The sequence below is a fragment of the Caretta caretta genome, chromosome 17, assembly GCF_965140235.1.
Source record: "Caretta caretta isolate rCarCar2 chromosome 17, rCarCar1.hap1, whole genome shotgun sequence".
Classification (NCBI taxonomy): Eukaryota; Metazoa; Chordata; order Testudines; family Cheloniidae; genus Caretta; species Caretta caretta.
The window spans coordinates 4259156-4279631 of record NC_134222.1 but is presented as its reverse complement, the minus strand read 5'-3'; the positions used below and the strand labels follow the sequence as shown (position 1 = coordinate 4279631).

At 42.4% G+C, this 20476-nt stretch overlaps 1 protein-coding gene across 1 annotated transcript in view; it reads right to left on the bottom strand.

The window, feature by feature from the left end:
• Positions 1–5961: 5961 nt before the first annotated feature.
• The window catches only part of ULK2 (unc-51 like autophagy activating kinase 2), a 54050-nt gene continuing 39535 nt past the window's right edge, over positions 5962–20476 (bottom strand). Inside the window, exons 19-28 of the mRNA XM_075120906.1 lie at positions 15063–15349; positions 14747–14940; positions 14106–14215; positions 13046–13198; positions 12109–12317; positions 11703–11881; positions 10583–10701; positions 9944–10101; positions 8767–8902; positions 5962–7832 (exon numbers count right to left, since the gene is read on the bottom strand). Coding sequence (XP_074977007.1) covers positions 7765–7832; positions 8767–8902; positions 9944–10101; positions 10583–10701; positions 11703–11881; positions 12109–12317; positions 13046–13198; positions 14106–14215; positions 14747–14940; positions 15063–15349 — 1613 coding nt within the window. The 3' untranslated portion in view covers positions 5962–7764. The remainder of the gene's footprint in view (positions 7833–8766; positions 8903–9943; positions 10102–10582; positions 10702–11702; positions 11882–12108; positions 12318–13045; positions 13199–14105; positions 14216–14746; positions 14941–15062; positions 15350–20476) is intronic.

Below are 20476 nucleotides of genomic sequence, written 5' to 3'. Positions count from 1 at the left end.
TTGGAGAACAAACCTGTCTGTGTTGTTCTCTTTCCCACTCCCAGATGCTGCTCGGGATGGCTTGGCAAAGGAGTGGATGGCTCAGGAGTGTGGGAGCAGGGTACAGAGCCTTCTCCCACTGGCTCTCATCACACCATTAGCTTGGAGGGAGGTGGAGTTCTAAGCATCGTCTCTGCCACTGTTTTAGTGTACATCGCCTACACCTTCCGTAGACAGAGACCATTTGGCCTCTTCTGGGAGGAAAGAGAAAAACAAGGAGAAAAGGAGCTCAAGTGCTGAGTTGGGAGGAAGGGAGCCACAACCAATAGCAGTTGGAAGCCAAAGGAACAAAGCACAACTGCAGTGAGCTGTCTCTCAGACTTAGGAGAGCCATAATAAGCAAAGCATCCTGGGAAAGGCTCTTAGCAAAGGGTTAAACCAAAACCGCAGTCCAGCAGTGGGCAGGGAGTCAATATGCAGAGAAAGGGCAGGGATCTGCCTGAAAGATAGACCACATCTAGCACCGTGATGTATATACAGATCCCTCTGAGGCATCAGTTTCTTCCTTTGCGTTAGGCTACATCATAACAGAACAAACATGAATTTGTTTAGTGGGAAACATTCAAGAGACAAGCACCGCCTGGGTGAGACACAAATACGTTCTCACGCTCTGCTTGAAATTACTCCAACTATCCCCTCTGTGCAGTGATCCTCCAAGAAGAAAAGGATTCTGTTCCCAAGGGACTGGGAGACTGGGGCTGGGCTAAGGCCAGCTGCATTGTTTAGGGTTTTTACAGCTTTTCCACTGTATTCCTAATATTCTTTTGAAAAGGGAAGTTTGCCTCCTTTCAAGTCCTCTTGCTGGAGGCAACACTTTAGTTGCAGCTGCCTAAACACAGAGCGGAATAGCTTCTAATGGAACTTTTCCCTTTGCTGGTGTGAAGTGTGTGGCAGTTGGATGTCAGTTCTGTACGCATCACGTTTCTCCCCATAGCTCCAATTGCTTACCAGGCCTGGACTTGAACTCTGGCCCTTGCAAATACTAGGCTAGTTCACTGGCATTTTCTCACTCTGCGTCATTGCCAGGCTGGTACAAGAGAAGAGCAGGGGCCTTTTCAGAGTGAAAAAGGAGAGTAAACAGTTTCTTTCTGTGGATTTTTACTCTAACCTGTTGCCTCAGAGTGAAACAAATAAAATAAAGGATGCCTCCTTCTAACTGGGGGTTGGGTTTGGCTAGTGAATTCACTACCAGGAGGTTCAGTTTTGCTACAAACATTCACTGGTTATTTCTGTGTATAAACTTTTTGGTCCCATCCACATTCTATAACCACCTCCCCATTCCCATAGTTTATTCTGCTCATAGGAGATGCATTTCATTGTAGTTCCATGCTACTATATGCACTGGCTTCTGTCTATAGCTTTCTTCTTGTAGTGTTTAAAAAACGAGGTTTGAGATGATCCGTCAGAGGATATATGTTGGTAGCTGGCACTGTATGGATACAATTAACTCTGCTGGGATAGCTTAAAAACTACACTTGACTTGTGTCCAGTAACAGCGAAGGCTAAGTTGGAGTCACTCGACTGCCAGCTACTGCCTCCCTGGTATCACATGATGTGAAGTGGTAATTTCTTGGGTCCATCAAGCATGTTCTTCCAGATACCTGTGGTTCCAAAACTTATCCAGAAGGGGCCAAATATTTCCTTTCAGAGGCAGGACCTCACCCCAGAGTTCCCTGCTGCCTTTCTCAGCAGCAGATAGGATTCACTCGGCATTGGGGCTACAGCCTAAGATCACCCAACTTCAAGAGAGTTCTTATATATTGCTAACAAAACTCACTAGAAATGACATGGTATAGGTGTTGGAATGACACTCACTCCAGAATATAAACAGAGGTCTGATGACTGTATACTGTCTCTTTAAACAAAAGCTCAGTCTTGTAATGATTGTTGTGTTTGTGATATTTAGATGGCAAGGGTTGGTAAAGCTGTCAATACTTAGTAAATAAATAGTATAAAAGTTCTTACCCTGGTACAGGGTTATTCCTGGGTCATCAACTTATGTTAGCCCTCCTTAGGCCTGGGGCCTGGTATAGCGAAGCTGAAAGCTTACAGGCCTCAGCCTTGCATTGCAGCCTTACTTTGCCAATATATTTAATATATATTCATCACTCAGAAAGGCTTGTCAATCTTACATTCCTGTCCTACTTAACCCTGTCCCTCACACATTACTTTATTATACTTAGCCACAACAACGCCTCTATTAAATGAAATAATTTGGCCACACATGGATCTTGTTACACCTATGCACCATAATCTGCACTGGCTTCCTACATATTTCTGGATACAATCCAAGCTGTTGATTTCAACCTACAAAACCTTACAGGGATTGGGTCCCGGTTACCCTAGGGATCCTCTCTTCCTGGATGATCTCAATTGTTGTGAAACTGCATCAGCTATAGAAAATGTCCAATTTTGGTTAATCAAACGTGTTCAACTTGAGATCACTGGGCAAATCCAATCTGCATTCACAGCCTTTTCCTGGGGGGGGGAAGCAGGGGAGAGAACATGCTTTGGTTTTAGAGCAGTTTGGCAAGACCCTAGACAGTGATCCTCAATTTGTGTCTTTTATAAGTAGGGCCCTACCAAATTCGCGGCCATGAAAAACGCGTCATGGACGTGAAATCTGGTCTTTTATGTGCTTTTACCCTCGACTATACAGATTTCATAGGGGAGACCAGTGTTTCTCAAACGAGGGGTTCTGACCCAAAAGGGAGTTGGCAAGGTTATTTTAGGGGGGTTACGGTATCGCCACTCTTACTACTGTGCTGCTTTCAGCGCTGGGTGGCTAGAGAACAGCGACTGTTGGCCCGGCAGCTCGGTCTGAAGGCTGAGCCCCACCAGCAGCAGCGCAGAGGGAAGGGTGGCAACGCCATACCAGGCCACCCTTACTTCCGTGCTGCCGCCTTCAGAGCGGGGCGGCTGCTGACCAAAGGCCCAGCTCTAAAGGCAGCAGCGCAGAGGGAAGGGTGGCAACACCATACCAGGCCACCCTTGCTGCCGCCTTCAGAGCAGGGCGGCTGCTGACCAAGGGCCCAGCTCTAAAGGCAGCAGCGCAGAGGGAAGGGTGGCAACACCATACCAGGCCACCCTTACTTCCGCGCTGCTGCTGGCAGTGGCTCTGCCGTCAGAGCCGGGCTCTCGGCCAGCAGCTGCCACTCGCCAGCCACCCAGCTCTGAAGGCATCGGCAGCAGCGGTAAGGGTAGTACTGCAGCCCCCCTACAACAACCCTGCGACCTCCCACCCCGCAACTCCTTTTTGGGTCAGGACCCCTGCCATTACCCTACCATGAAATTTCAGATTTAAATAGGTGAAATTGACCAAAATGGACTCTGAATTTGGAGGGCCCTATTTATAAGGGTGCATCCACACTGCAAGAACTACACGTTGGCTGCCTGCCTGAGCTAACTTGTATCTAGCTAGCTTGGACAAGAACAGGAGTGAAGGCTGGGGAGCCAAGTATGTACCCACATCTGTGCTGGGCTTGTGCTGAAGCCAATGTTGTCTTCACTCTCCTCGTTACCCATGCAGCTGGATTCAAGCTAGCTTGGGTTGACAAGCCTGTGCCTAGCTTTTGCTGCATAGAGCTACCCTTGGCACCCATGGTGTCTATCATACTGTCTGGGTGCATTAAAAGAGTCACAAAAACCAGGCCAGAGAGGCACAACAAGATGGAAGAGATGTAGTTACAGAAGGTACAAATCCAGGAAGCTGGCCAGCATACACATGGAGATAAAGGAGAGTCTGGAATAGCTTCTGAAATTGCTGTTGAAAAGAAAGAGGCTTTAAAGAGCCTAAATGAATAAAAGCAGCTCAGTTCATTTTATGGTGTCACTAGTTTGGAGGGCAGAGGCTGACCTCATGTTTGTGAGAGCAGCACATAGTCATACAAAGCAACGATCTGTAGGCTGCATTGTAGACATAGCCGGAGCGATGGAAAATGTGAAAGCAAGCAAAAAAAGAGAAGTGACTGGTGCAAAGACTTGAACAAGACTCAGCAGCGTTTGCATTCAATTCGCTTTCAGCTGAAGACGGGAGAGTCTGCTGCCTACAAAAGGCAGTGCCAACATTTAGCTAGACTGGGCTCCTACTGAATAAGAGATGTTAGTGAAGGGGATACTCAGATAGGCCTCGCTGCTCTAGGGTGTGGAGTAGCTAAGCATATGCCCTGTGCATTTATTAGTTCAAGTAAAGGCTGAGGCATTAGAGAGGACGTAGTTTAGGATAAAAGACGACTGTTTAAAAACAGCCAAGGAAATTTTGGCCATTTGAGAAGATAGTGTCAAGCAGACTTCAAAGGAAAGGAAATTAAGGATGAAGGAGGGAAAAGGGGAGATTGAGCTACAAAGGAATGAGGTCTGGTGTCAGCCTGGCTGTCCAATGCTCAAAGCATCAACAGGCTCTGAAAACAGCAGCATCCAACTTTGTACTAGGAGAGGAGAAAAGCTGCCCCCCTCTTCTGTCCTGCTGGGCAAATGGAGTCTTGTCTTTCCTCTGCCTCAATCTCCCCCTCCTCTCTGAAATGCAAATCAAAGAATTGGAAGATACTTTTCAAAATATCAATTGACTTAATAATCAGTGCCTCAGATGTGACCTAACTTAAAATGCAGCACAGGAAGGGAAAAGAGAATCTTTTGAGATCTCACTGATGGGTTGAAAGAATCTGTTTTGATGCAATCTACACAATGAATTTAACCAGAATTCATTGTCTGCACCAGAGGAAAGGAAAGGAATTCAGCTTTCCCACTATTAAAAATAACAAAGTCAGAATGTAAACAGGTTTTCAAGATGCTCAGTGGACATTATGCACTGTGGAGAGGAGAAAAATGTAGGTAGCACTAAACACGATCCTCTTAAGGGAGATAAAATCCACTGCATTCAAATAAGAAATACAGCACTGAAGGGTGAAATGTTTCCCCTTGATTTCTGTTTTTTTAAAGGGCGAGAAAAGCTTCTAGCAGAATCAGATACCTGCTGTTCAATATAGAGAGCTGGAGCTAGGAGAATCTGTGTTGAAAGTTTACATAGGAAGACAGGCCATGTTCAACACTGGTCATCTCCTCCTCCTGAAAACCAGAGAACAAGAATGGCCCTTTCTTCTCCCTCCTGTTTGTGCAGCTGTAGACTGTTGGCAGGAGGAGAGTAGGGAGAGAGAGAGCCTGAATTCTGTGGAGGATGACAATGACTTCTTGGGAAAATTCGACTATCTCCCAGACCTTTGTATTAGGGCCAGATGCATGTTCAGATATTCCGGCAGCACACTGTGCTCCTCCCTTTCCTTTTTCTTTTATAATTAGGGTCTAGTTCTGAGCAGTTTTTTTCTTTTTCTGGTAAATGCTGGAAAATCCTGCTAGTACAGCAAAGAAAAAACAGCCCTTTCCCAGCTACTCCACCACACTCAACTGGGGAAGCAGCTTCAGCAGCACAATGGAAAACTAAATTTTGCAACTTTTAGCAGGCAGAAATGTCATTTAGAACCAGCCCGTCTATCAGGTGTATGTAATTACACGTGTTTCTAGCAACTCGAACACTGAGCCTCCTTGCTAAAGGCAATTAAGAGGCATCTCACTGAAAGATTTCCAGCTCTTATCCAAAAATCTATTCAGCATCTTAGTTTTCAACTCCATGACATTTTTAAAAAAAACAGGGTTAACAGGTTGTTGCTTTAAGGAAAGGTAACTGCTTAAAGCAAATGCTGGAGACCATTCTGTCACCAAAGAGATTGAGCACAAGCAGCAACGCAAGCTCCATCACGCTGCGCTGCCAACATGCCTCAGCTGATTGCTGCCAGCCGCACCTCTTGGCCTGTGAAGCACGTTCAATCTCCAGGGCCTGTTCAGTCCCTGATTTAAACATTAGCCAATATTGCAGTGTGTTTTTTGAATATAAGAGTCCCCAATTATAGTGCAAGATACAAACTAAGGTTGTACCATAGAAACACATCTGGTGTCAGTCTTTATTTTACCTGAATATACATTTATACAGGCCATAATAAAAAGGCTATTATGCAACAGTTCAGTGAGTTATTACCTAGTTTCAAGAATAATGCATGCAGTTACAAAGGAGAGGTAGAAACACTGTATTAAAGACCTAAAAATACAAATATTATATAAATAAACACTTTCAAATTAACTGTTGGAATTTCATACAGATAAATAAGGGTAAAAGTACATTACTTTGTCAAAGAAAAGGAAACACATGGTTATCAGTACACTAAAACAATACTGATGCATGAGAACTGTACAACTTTGTAAAATAGTTCAGACCACGGTATCTAAAAGAGGATTAAAATGATTTTGTCCTGGAGAATGGTTTATTCAAGTATTCAAGCAGTTGAGTAACCCCCCCAAAAAACTTCCAAAAGTAAAATATAGGAACCATTCCAGAGAAGATGATCTGCCTAAATACTTCGTGAATTACTGTTCTGATGATCTGAAGGGATGCTTGAAATGATAAGTGCCTATGAGGCTATGGGAAGCTTCCCACCTCTCCCTAAAAATGCACACACAAATACCCTGATTTTTCACGCACTGTATGTAGAAATCCCACATCACTAAATCAGCATCCCAATTCCCAACCTATTTCTAGTCTCACACGGCTCCTAACACAGCCTCTCAGTTTACAGTATTTGTTTTAATACTGCCCAAGGAACAGGATTCAGAGAGCTGTTGTTATACTCACAGAGACTGCAGGCAATAATGCACATACTGCATGCACAACAAAAGATGCAACCAAACCTATTTTGAAAGCAAACAACCAGCAACTCAAAACATTTCCATTACTGAGAAAGTCTGTAGCAGTAGTTACTCAAGTATTAGATAAATAGGTATAAAATGGAAAGGTTCACATGAATACAAGTTTTTACAGTTTGTCTGAAAGTCTTCTAGAAGCTACATTGGAAATTCTGAAAAGGATTTTATATACACTGAAATAAAACTTTTTCAGCTGAGTCCATTGTGCCTTTTCTCATTTTTTTTAAATTAATAGTTCTTCAAAAATGAATGTACAGTTGCTTTAGTAAATTAGTGCAATACAAACTGTTTTGGAAGAAGAGCATCAAGTTGTATCCACATCAGCTGATAAAATTGAGGATTTTGAAGAGGTGGAGCAAAATTTCTTCCATTGACCTCTTCCTCTCCTTCTTTAAAAGGGACTTACTTCCCATCCTTCCTCTATTCACTGATGAGCTGTATTTACACAATGTAAGCTCGGATCCAAACAAGCTTAGCCAAAAAAGCTTCAAACTGCAGGTTTATACATTTGGAATTTCATACCTTCATTCAACAGTCTGATACTGGCAATTAAAAAACAGTCTTCTACAAACCTTTGAGTGGAATCTCCCTACAGAAACACAGCTTTGCATACTTTGTGAAGAAGGATCCATTCTGAATAGTCCTTAGTAAGGAAAATAAAATTGATCGTTGTAGTTGAAAGTACATGTACAAAGTTCAGTTAGAAAGTGAAGAGTGATTTCTTTTAAATTCTGCTGCTAGGAGGAAAAAGGGACGAGTGACTGTATCAGTAAGGCAGATTTTCGATAAATGTACTTTTGGATTTTTTCCTCTTTGAATTTCACTGCTGTTTCTTTGGTAGTCACCACAGAACTTTAAAAACTGTCTTCCACAGAGCAGTGGGACAATGACAACAATTAAGCTGTAGCAAAAAAAAAAAGTACAATGTCACTGAGTGGTCCCTTCTGTTCACACCGCCTGGTCCTTGGGATACTGCTAGTGTTCATACACAGCCACTGTGCTATAGCAAAGTGCAGAGAGCCGTCGCTCAATACTAGATTTATCTGAAAAAAACCACAAATTATAAAGTTACAGTCAAGTTCTGAACACATCAAGCGCAAATTAATTTCAATGCAGAAAGAATAAAATCATTGCATCAAAACAGACATGGCTCTTCAGGTTATGTAGCAGCATCAGCTAAGGATGAGCATTTGAAAACCATCCAAACTGGCTACTCCTCTCATGCTTGCTGCTTTTATAGGCTATGCCTATTCATGTAATTACAGATTTATATATATTTAAAATATATACAAATGTAAGTGCTCATCTATAGGTGCCTCCCCCCCCCATGAGTTAAATATACAAGGCAGATAATAAATATCAGACAAAGAAAGTTCATCTGCATTCAGAGGATTTTATTAAGAAAGTTAAACACAAAGCTCAGCACAATGATTTTTACCCACTGTTTGTGTTTAGTCTTGTTTCAGGAGTCCAGCGTTTATCCTTCGGATTTACTTTTTAAATTGAATTTATTACAAATCTACTTTTGCCCTTCATTTGCCCAGTTTTCCACTTTTGGAACATAGATTTGTTCCTCTGAGTTCTTATGTTTTAAAAACTCTTGTCTCAGTCACCAGTAATAGCTTCCGCTACAAGTGCAATACTGTGAATGGCTTTGTGCCTTGAGATGCATGGATCAGGATTTGCCTTGTGAAGAGGCTTTGCATGGATTGGCAAACAATACTGGAGGTAAAATCCTAGCTCTACTGAAGTCAATGGCAAAGCCTCTTCACAAAGCCATTGACTTCAACTGGGCCAGGATTTCACCCAAAATGCTAGATCCTTTTATTCTGTTCTTCACAGCCAAATGTTGCTATTTTTATAGTAAAGAAACACTTTATGCATTTTGAAGAGAAGTACAGGATCAATTTTTTTACACTCTCCAGAATTTTCAGTTACTACCAAGGTACACAAAATACACTCTCCAAAATAACTTACATTTGTGAACATTTTCTATATCTGCAGGGTCCTGCAGTATCTTAGTCAGTCCTTCCAGCAGCATGGCTGCTTTGTGGTACCGAAATGTAATATCTTCTGTCTGCTGAAACATCTCGTCTAATGCTGCTGACTGAACCTGGAAGCATTCATTAACATAAGCTATATGAATTGTTCTAAGCAAATACAATTATAAAAAGTTGTCTCTGAGAACTGACTGATAAATGAGCATCACTCTGTGGATACTAACTAACAGTGCTTCTGTACCTTAAATATACTGGTCTGGTTTTATAATTTTTAATATAATCTTATGGAGAAGTTACAGGAAAGTAAGTTTCTGTGTGGCATTAGGTGAAAAGAGTCCTGCATGTATAGATGTGAAATGCTTTATGTTCCTTTACTATTAAGCATGGTACAATATATACGTACATTTCAAATTGTAACTACTCACATATACACACCTGTTATCAAGCTTATTTTATTTGTGAGGGAGACAAGCTAATTTGTGTGTGGCTACTGAATCATGAAGGTTAAGTACAGTGGATACTTGCCAAGATCTTACATCTAACACCACTATTTATCCAATTCCGTTTCACCAGAACTTCCCCTTATCTGAAAGGTAAGTCAGTCTCCTAATGCGATACACTTGCTGCACCTTGTTCCTGGGATTATCCAAATATCTGTGTACTCAAAACTTGTCAGATACACAGATACCTTTTTCCCATGTTTCTTTATTAACATTTTTATTTTGCATAGACCTGCTGACATGCTTCTCCAACCTAGGAGTCCCCCCACTCTAAATAACTCCCTAAACTAAAACCAGTTGATTGGGAAGCTGTGTGTGTGTCTTCTGTTTCTGTGCTGCAGTAAGCTTTATTGTGTGATACTCCAGCACACAGAACCCCATCATGGACTGTATAGCTTAGCAGTGCATTTTGTAGCATCTATATACAAAAGCTGCTGATGTGTGGGAAAACCTCAGAGCAACCGTATCAGCGAGGAACTTCAGAAATGATCTGGGGGAAGATTACATCAGCCCAGGCATGAACAGGATTAAGGCCACACATGCAGTGCTGTCTGGTTACATTAGAGACATGTGAGAGGAGGTTGTGCCCATCACCAAGTGTTACTACTTTTACTGATCTCAATACCTTAAACACAGATGAAAGGAATGATTTACCATTTCCACAGCACAGTTGTAGATGAGTTTCTCTGCAGTTACACTGTTGATTTCATCTACAAATCTTTGCTTGTCAGAGAAGAAATGATTCAACTTTTCTGTCAGCTTCTTACACATGGTGATGCAGAATTTATATCGTTCATTCAGAGTTTTGACAACTGGAGAAAGTCAGTGTTAAGAAGAGGTTAAAACATTTAAAGTCAACTTTACAGGGTAGCTTTCTAATCAAGTAAGTCTGTTTATCTTTGTAGTTTTATTTTACCATCTACTGTGTCATTTTTGCTGTCGGGAGAGCATGTCAAATAATTTTCACTTCATATTAATAATCACCCATTCCCTAACCACTATCACCATCTTTTTGTCATAGTAATTAAGCAATTCTGTGTCTGCAGTTCTCTCTTTCCAGAAGTATAATAAGCACGGTCAGTTCTGGAAAGCGCTAAGACACCTCTTTGCGCAGCTGATTTAGTCAAGGTTTCCTGACTGACTAGTACAGCTGCAGGCAGAAAAGGCATATGGTGTCTGGCCACAGTGAGATCCTGAATGTTTCAACTTCATTCTTTTCACTGATGGGCCAAAGAAATGTCAATAAGTCACAAGCAAAGGAAATCAGTGTCCCAAAGAAATGGCTGCATATACCTTGTTTAACAGCAGTGGATGGGTTCAGGTTTCCCGATTTGATCTGTGCTTTGGCCAGATGCAGAGAAGATGCTAGTAGCTGTGCTGCTTTCATATACAACACCAGCTGCTCTACTTGTCTGGAAAAAAATAATTTTAGCATGTCTGATGTTTAAAGATTTTCTTCTTTTTCAAATGAAGATATTCAACCCACAGCCAGACGCTCCCCACACTATGTGCTGACAAGAAATAACTGTCGGGAGTGAGGAAACAGGTGTACAAAAATGACAAAGCACCCCGGGCACTCTGTGCAGCACTGGTTGTGAGAGAACCCATCTCTCTGGCCAGGAGAGAGTGCACATCTAAACTTTGTTTTCATGCACAAAATAGAAGAAACCCAATTTGTTGTTTGTAGGTTAATTACATGAGGCCAATGTCCTTCCAGAAAGCCCCTGCTTGCACTTTTCTCGAGTGTCCTCACACACTCTCCCCACCTCAGGGGTTACTTTCATAATTCCAACATTTGGGACCATCACACACACTAGTTCTTTTTTGCAGGAAGGGAGAAACAACTGAAATTTCCACTCCCATCACCAGCATTTTCACCTTATTTCTCCTCACTTCTAAAGGTTTCACATCAGGACCGAGCTGATTCTCTGACAGAGGCTTAGATGTGACTCCCTTTGGAGCTCAGTATCGCCGCTCCTGGTCAGCCAGAGATAGTTACTGATGGAGTCATGCAGAGAGCTCCCCTTTCCCCATAACTGAGGATGTGAAGACTGGAGCTCAGATTCCCAGGCATGACGAAGTGTAACACTGCTCTAGGCAGCAGCCACCAGCCTCGCCCTCCTCTCATCTGACAGTTCAGAGAAAAAGAAACAAGCCTCCACCCCCTACCACTTTCCCTCTTCCAGGATTCCTAGTTATTCACCTGCCGGCCCATTTCAGTCTTTCCTCTGCTACGCTGTTTCTGGGCCTTTTTGCTTTTCAGTTGTTAAAAAAATGTTCATACTACCACCAAACGTTCCCTAAAGCAGAAAGGTCACTTCTGACAAAGTCAGAACGAGGACGGTCATGTGCAGACATACAAATTGATCTGAAATTCACTAATTCTAGAACAACTACTTAGCCAAATACCTACCCCCATTCTTTGCTTAGTTGGCTTATCTGATCAACCACCACGCTCTCCTGAATCTGATACAATGACACTGCAGAGGTGCACAGTTCTGGGTTTCCTCCCCGTACTGCTGTCAGGTCCAGTACACATTCTATAAAAGTCAGCATCGTGTTCAGATGACGCAGTGTATCCGTATGTTCTCTCTGCCAGAAGGAAAGGAGAAGACAATTTAATCACAATAGGCCATGTGGCAAATACATGGCAGCTATCTGGAGAATAGTCAGCATCTCAGCAACACTGTGCAACACACACACTATTAATACCAATAGCAGGAACTCAAGAACTCAGGCAGATCCTCAGCCTTATTTCCATCATTTCTAAGTACTCGTTTATTGGCATTAAACATGACAAAACATTAATTTTTCTGTACCTCCATTAATGTTTCCTCAGGCAGTTCAGGAGCTTCAAAAGTGATAAAACCCTCTAAGCTGGGAGGTGAAGTACCGTAAGACATGTACTTCAGACTTGGAGCTGCCTCTGCTCCAGGAGGAGATGACCCCATATAAATACCGGGAGGGGAGCCCATATATACACGGCCACTAGTAGAGCAGAGAGACCCTCCAGAACTGTTTGATCCAACTATAGGAAAAATAAAACACACTCAGTCCAAACAGCTTGGTCCAGGATAAAGCAGAAGTCACCTAAATTCACCAGGGGGAGTTTTTCGTTATGCTTTATACCGTCTGTCCAGTACCTAAGTGGCATTCCTTATTGGACAGTGAAGATTTATAAAATGGGCATTGTGAGAAGAAAAGGTGATTAGCTGACAAGGATTCTGACTGTAGGTACCCAGTCAAATTCAACAGACTGGATCAAGTTCACAAAAAAGCCCTTATGCAGATATGCTGGCCATCCACACTTCAAATGGAGGAAGGCATTTAGCCTGTTGGCGTCTATATTTCAAAGCACACACTAAGGTGTGCTGGAATCCAGTATGCTTCCAAACCCTGTGCATTATTATTATTGTTAAAAATCTACTTTTTTATATCTTGGAACAAACAACCGTGTATGCCATCTGAAACAACGTTAGATCCCATCACAGACATGGCGTAGACTGTCACAAATGTATACTACAGAAAGTTGAACTAACAGCTCCATCCCTCTTTTATGGAGAGAAAAGTCAGAGGACAGACTGACATTCCTCTCTAGTCCTGATTATGGTTTAACACTTGCTACAGCATTGTCCTGAGGCCCTACTGTGCTATGCACCTTACAAACACACACAAAGAATCAGGTCCCCATTCCAAAGAGCTTACAAATTTAGACATTACATTTGCCAAAGATGCATTGTTTTAGGGGTGTCTTACCTGAAGTTGTTCTAGTTCTGAGGACCATATGGGTGCAAGTAGGAGGGGTAGCACTATTTGGAGGGGAACCCACAGTAAACATTACTGCCCTAGAACTTGCTCCAGTTCCTATGGAAGGAAGTGCCATTGCAATTCCACAGGCCCCTGCTGGAGCTGGAATAAAAGGTTTACATGGTATGTTAGTCCTTATGATACAATATACACCACTCTCTGAAACAGAGCCAGATTTTGGACTAGACTGGGGAAAAACGAGGGCATCTTTGAAGTCTGACAGCAAATAATACCACATGCCGAAAGTAGTGCTGGGCCCACTTAGCTGAACACAATCAGAACTAAGATGCACCCTTAGCTTTTCACATCTCCTTCCAAGTTCCACTTGAAACTAAATTTGCTCTTAGCTCTAAACTCTTCTCCTCGGGGAAGAGAACTGGAGATGACTTTTGAAAACCCAGAGACAGTGCTTAGACCCTATGGAAATAGATGCTATTGAAAATAAGACAAAAAGGCAGCGCAGGAGGCTGAAAAAAATAAATCAGGCCTCCCTGGATAGCCCCCTGGTTTAAAAAAACAAACAAACAAAAAACAAACTTTGGGAATTCTAGCCATAAGGTTGATATAGCATCCTCTGTTGGCTGGCTTATGGAAGGCACAACCACTAGCCGTAGAGGATAAGACAAGCCAGCACGTTGGAAACTAATCTCCATGGGAAAAACAAGCTGGAATAAGAAGATGGAGTTGCAACAGAGGTAGTGAAAAAAACCCCAAATGAGCATACACAGTTCTGATATTTTTATCATCAGGGCAGTTCTGGGATGCTCTTATTTACAGACAGTGCCCAACTATATATGGTGCTTTATAGAGATATTCAACATACACATGCAGAAATCTTCTGAAGAGTTAATGTTTGTGTCAAAGTATTATCAGAACCATCATTAGTGTTCGTGACACAGCAACCACTCTAACCAGTGAGAATGTCCATAAAATCTCCTAAAACTGATGGAATGATAATTTGGTTGTAGGCTTTAAACTAAAATAATACCCGAATTAATCTGTTCTTTACCTGTATCCATTGGTCGCTCAGTATTGAGGCTGTCTGTGCTGCCCTGATATAACTGGCCACCAAGGATAGTCTTCGCTTGTTGATCTGACAACTTCCCAGTACTGACAGATCTACACAGAAAAGCAAATGAAAATGGAAAAAATTCTCAATGTAGTTTCCTCTGCACCTCACAACCAAGGGGGGCTTTCTGGGAGATGTTACATGTCTGATTTCAAGAATTCTCTGTAGTATCAACACTGAACTTCCTGAAATAATACAATTGTGCAAATACCCCACAGGTTAAGAGGGTATTTCAAGTTTAGCCATATTAAGTTTATCAGAATTCTGAAGTAAAAACTGGAAAGAGGCTAATGGTGGGGACTAGAACTCCAAATTTAGATGATCAAAACAAATAAAAGGGAACTTAACAGCAATACGGTGAAGCAGTCTAGGAAGTCAACACTTTTTTTTTTTTACACTGCAGGTGAGGTTTCTGTGGTACACACTAACCTCCAATGTCTCCATAACAAGAAATATCTCAAAACAAACCACAGGCTATAAATTGCATGCAACAGCACTCTGGTTTATAGAGCTGCCATGCTGTTCTGAGACAAGTTATGCCTACACAATGTCTGCAGTTTGTAAACAGATATGATTTCTACCTGCCAAATGGAGCCTTGCTGTGCTGTTCTACTGCCTGTTTTTCACTTCCTTGTGTCGAGTGGAAGTGTGTGAAGTCCCTTGGGTCAGTCATGTCTTTAGACTGCAATGGGACATCTGCCGAACCCTGACGACTAACCAAGGCCAGCAAGTTTGAGGATGCTTGAGTCTTCGGTATCTTGAAAGGAGCAGTTGCCTAAACAAGCATTGAATCTGGTTAGCATACAAGCGAGTACTCTCAGTTACTGAGATAGCTGTAGGTAAATACTATATCGTAACAATGTTTTTCAGACAGAATTAAGTTTAAGTTTAACAAACCTTAGTGGGAGAGCCAATAATTGTTGGTAATGGAGTTTTAAACAGCCAGTCTGAGCTCCTAGGTGATGATCCCATATGTTTTGTAGGTGATGTTCCCAGGCTGACTGGCCTACTTGGCTGTGGAGAGTAGCTATACCCATACCCTGCATATGATGGGCATACAGGGTCTGAATGTTGCTTTCGAAGCTTCTGTTTGTTCTGGTAGATATCTGTTAGAGTTGGAGCACTCTGCAGTCTGGCTCCCATCAAGAGGGACTGCGGTGATTGAGACTGTGGTATTGGAGAACCTGTGGAGAGGCACCAAAAAGAGTGTGATTCTGCTAGCAGTGATTTCAAAACAGCCCTACAAAAAATGAAATATTAAGCTCTGAAGTTAATCTGAAAGGACAGAGTTTTATATTGTTGTGAGATATGTTTGTTCATCAGCTGGCAGGAGGATTGGATTCAGAATGCCAACCGCCCAAACTAAAGGCTAGACATACATCGAGGAGTGATACACAACATGGTCAATAGCCCAAAGGGACAGGATTTCAAGGTGATAGCTGTACAAGCTGCTTCAGTACCTCTGGAGAGTTCAGCCATAATAAATGAAATGGTCAGCTCCAGCAGGTACTAAGTTTAATGAAAGCGTCTCCAATCATAAAAGGCAACTCATCTCATGGCTTCTGCAAAGAATGTAGATACTAGCGATGAAGTGAGCTGTGGCTCACAAAAGCTTATGCTCAAATAAATGTGTTAGTCTCTAAGGCGCCACAAGTCCTCCTTTTCTTTTAACAGGACAGGGTAATGCAAAGGGCTATTACCTGGATCATTTGTTTTCTACCCTCCACCAACGGGAATACTGCTTAAAACCCTCCATACCCCAAACAAGTCCACTCCTTGGCATGAACGTCAGGTTTTTCTTGCGCAAACCCAGACCAAGGAACTTTAGGACCCATTTGGTTAAATAATGAGCTTTGAGTAAGGAGTATTCTCTCAAAGTTGCATCCAAAAAAGGGTGCCCTTCCTAAAGGGGGTATTTTCTGTCTGTGCAGCTGAAGTTCCAGATGGATCGTTAAAATGTGATGCTGTAAATTCTAAGTGTTCCTAATGGGAATGCAAGTAGTTTGTTAATATCAAGCTTCAAACTCAAAATGACCAGTTATCAATGCCATCAATTATATAGATTGAAATTTGATGGCATCCTCTTATCTTTCAGATGAGGTATTGCACCAAGTGAGGATTGTACATAATACTGAAATCTCATGGTCACAGCCTTGCAGATAACATGTACCTCTTCACAATCTTAAACAACTCAGACAGTGAAGTGCTAACAGTTTCACTTATCTTTAAGTCAAGTTGCAGAACTTTGAAAATATAGCACAGTGGTTAATTTCTTCGCTTGTTTTTCATGCTATACTGTATAGTAGCATGGCAATGTATCTGTTTCTTAAGAGGCAGCCAAATCAACAGGTTTTTTGAACTCTGGTTCTGTTTCATAAACTGGTGCTTCCAAAGGGCTATTACAGGAAGTGAGGAAGGGAACCCACCCTTCTGACTTTTTCCTATTCTGATAATCTTTTTATCATAAGTTACAAAAAAGTGATTTAAAGTGGCTTAACTCTCAATTAAAGCAGCCATAAACTGGTGCTTCCAAAACCACTCATCTTAAACCTTCTTCCAAGTTCACGCAATGAAGTGCCTGTAACTATTTAGCCAAGTCTTTTAATTACCTTATGAGGCCTACATTTACTATAGTTAAAGTGACTGCTCTACCTCACACCTTGATTTGATTCCATTCCATTAAGCAATGACTGTTTTGGAAATGTTTCAGAGTAACAGCCGTGTTAGTCTGTATTCGCAAAAAGAAAAGGAGTACTTGTGGCACCTTAGAGACTAACCAATTTATTTGAGCATAAGCTTTCGTGAGCTACAGCTCACTTCATCGGATGCATACTGTGGAAACTGCAGAAGACATTATATATACACAGAGACCATGAAACAATACCTCCTCCCACCCCACTCTCCTGCTGGTAATAGCTTATCTAAAGTGATCACTCTCCTTACAATGTGTATGATAATCAAGCTGGGCAGCACAAGATCAAATCCGCACAGACACACCCCTGGAACCCCGACCTGGGATATTCTATCTACTACCTAAGATCCATAAACCTGGAAATCCTGGGCGCCCCATCATCTCAGGCATTGGCACCCTAACAGCAGGATTGTCTGGCTATGTAGACTCCCTCCTCAGGCCCTACGCTACCAGCACTCCCAGCTACCTTCGAGACACCACTGACTTCCTGAGGAAACTACAATCCATCGGTGATCTTCCTGATAACACCATCCTGGCCACTATGGATGTAGAAGCCCTCTACACCAACATTCCACACAAAGATGGACTACAAGCCGTCAAGAACACTATCCCTGATAACATCACGGCTAACCTGGTGGCTGAACTTTGTGACTTTGTCCTTACCCATAACTATTTTACATTTGGGGACAATGTATACCTTCAGATCAGCGGCACTGCTATGGGTACCCACATGGCCCCACAGTATGCCAACATTTTTATGGCTGATTTAGAACAACGCTTCCTCAGCTCTCGTCCCCTAACGCCCCTACTCTACTTGCACTATATTGATGACATCTTCATCATCTGGACCCATGGAAAAGAAGCCCTTGAGGAATTCCACCATGATTTCAACAATTTCCATCCTACCATCAACCTCAGCCTGGTCCAGTCCACAAAAGAGATCCACTTCCTGGACACTACAGTGCTAATAAACAATGGTCACATAAACACCACCCTATACCAGAAACCTACTGACCGCTATTCCTACCTACATGCCTCCAGCTTTCACCCTGGCCACACCACACGATCCATCGTCTACAGCCAAGCTCTGCGATACAACCGCATTTGCTCCAACCCCTCAGACAGAGACAAACACCTACAAGATCTCTATCAAGCATTCTTACAACTACAATACCCACCTGCGGAAGTGAAGAAACAGATTGATAGAGCCAGAAGAGTTCCCAGAAGTCACCTACTACAGGACAGGCCCAACAAAGAAAATAACAGAACGCCACTAGCCGTCACCTTCAGCCCCCAACTAAAACCCCTCCAACGCATTATTAAGGATCTACAACCTATCCTGAAGGATGACCCAACACTCTCACAAATCTTGGGAGATAGGCCAGTCCTTGCCTACAGACAGCCCCCCAACCTGAAGCAAATACTCACCAACAACCACATACCACACAACAGAACCACTAACCCAGGAACCTATCCTTGCAACAAAGCCCGTTGCCAACTGTGCCCACATATCTATTCAGGGGACACCATCACAGGGCCTAATCACATCAGCCACACTATCAGAGGCTCGTTCACCTGCACATCCACCAGTGTAATATATGCCATCATGTGCCAGCAATGCCCCTCTGCCATGTACATTGGTCAAACTGGACAGTCTCTACGTAAAAGAATAAATGGACACAAATCAGACGTCAAGAATTATAACATTCATAAACCAGTCAGAGAACACTTCAATCTCTCTGGTCACGCAATTACAGACATGAAGGTCGCTATCTTAAAACAAAAAAACTTCAAATCCAGACTCCAGCGAGAAACTGCTGAATTGGAATTCATTTGCAAATTGGATACTATTAATTTAGGCTTAAATAGAGACTGGGAGTGGCTAAGTCATTATGCAAGGTAGCCTATTTCCCCTTCGTTTTTTTTGGGGGGGGGGTAGGAAAACCTTCTGGTTAAACTTGGATTTATGCTGGAAATGGCCCACCTTGATTATCATACACATTGTAAGGAGAGTGATCACTTTAGATAAGCTATTACCAGCAGGAGAGTGGGGTGGGAGGAGGTATTGTTTCATGGTCTCTGTGTATATAATGTCTTCTGCAGTTTCCACAGTATGCATCCGATGAAGTGAGCTGTAGCTCACGAAAGCTTATGCTCAAATAAATTGGTCAGTCTCTAAGGTGCCACAAGTACTCCTTTTCTTTTTGTTTTGGAAATAACCTGCTTGCCCACAATTCCAGAGTGCTCATGTCCGATTCTTCCTCTGAATTCTCAGTCAGCAGTTTTGATTGCCTGAAATCCCTTCACTCTTCTGCTGGAGAGTTTAGAAACTTCAAAAAAATCAGCCAGTGGCTCTTTGAGACTTGGATTTTTGAATTTAAAGTTTTTAGTTCTTTTGTAAATTGCTCTCTCTCCTTTGTTGACCGAAACTACTAGTTAATTACACAAGCTCTACATACATGCTTACATTTCAATTCCTTGGAAATGGTGGTGGTATTTCACTTTATCTCTGGGCAGCCATGATTTCCATGGCTTCTGAATTTGAATACCCATTTAAATGGGTAAGACAGATAATTACCATTAAAAATACCAGAATCTTTTAATATTAAGAAATGGTACAAGTTAAACATGAAAAGGACTTAAGCAGATCATTAATAAGAGGTAAAAGAATTTAAATACTCAAGAGGCTATAAAAAGAGCAGAACTGAGTTGTGGCAGGGTACTTGTTTAAGTGAATTTGTTGCTGGCACTAAATGAACAGTCCTATAAACCCCTATTTAAGTCAAGAACAGATACATGTACAACTTGAAAGTGGCTTAATCATATTCTGGAGGGATCATCTTTTGAACCAAGAGAATATTTCAGTCTGCAGACCTAGTCACATTCCTTGATCTCTGTGGAGACTGCTAATATGAATACAAATGTGCTAGTTATTTTTGTGATATGGAAGCACCGTGGACACGGAACTCATTTCACACAGGCCAGACAGTTGTCAGATATTAAAAAATGTTTGGCTACTAGCTACATTTGTCTTAGAAGTGAAAGAGTTCATTACCGGCGGCAGTTTTGGGAAACAAGTTTCAAGTAAACAAAAAAAATTCAACAGCATATCTTAACATTTAAACATCTTACCTATAGCATAACAGATTTAGATTAAATCTCAGGAAAAACTTCCTATCTTGCTCCTTCACTGGAAGTTTTCAAGAAGAGGCCGGATAGCCATCTTTCTTGGATGGTTTAGACAATAAATCCTGCATCTTGGCAGGGGGTTAGACTAGATCAGGGGTTCTCAACCTTTTTCTTTCCGAGGCCCCCCCAACATGCTATAAAAACTCCACGGCCCACCTGTGCCACAACAACTGGTTTTCTGCATACAAAAGCCAGGGCAATTGCTTGGGGCCACAAGGGCCCACACAAAGCTACGTTGCTTAGTCTTCAGCTTCAGCCCCAGGTGGCGGGGTTCCGGGCCCCAGGCTTCAGCCTATGTGGTCAGGCTTTGGCTCTCTGCCCTGGGCCCCAGCAAGTCTAACACTGGCCCTGCTTGGTGGACCCTCTGAAACCTGCTCACGGTCCCTGAGGGGGCCCTGGACCCCTGGTTGAGAACCGCTGGACTAGATGA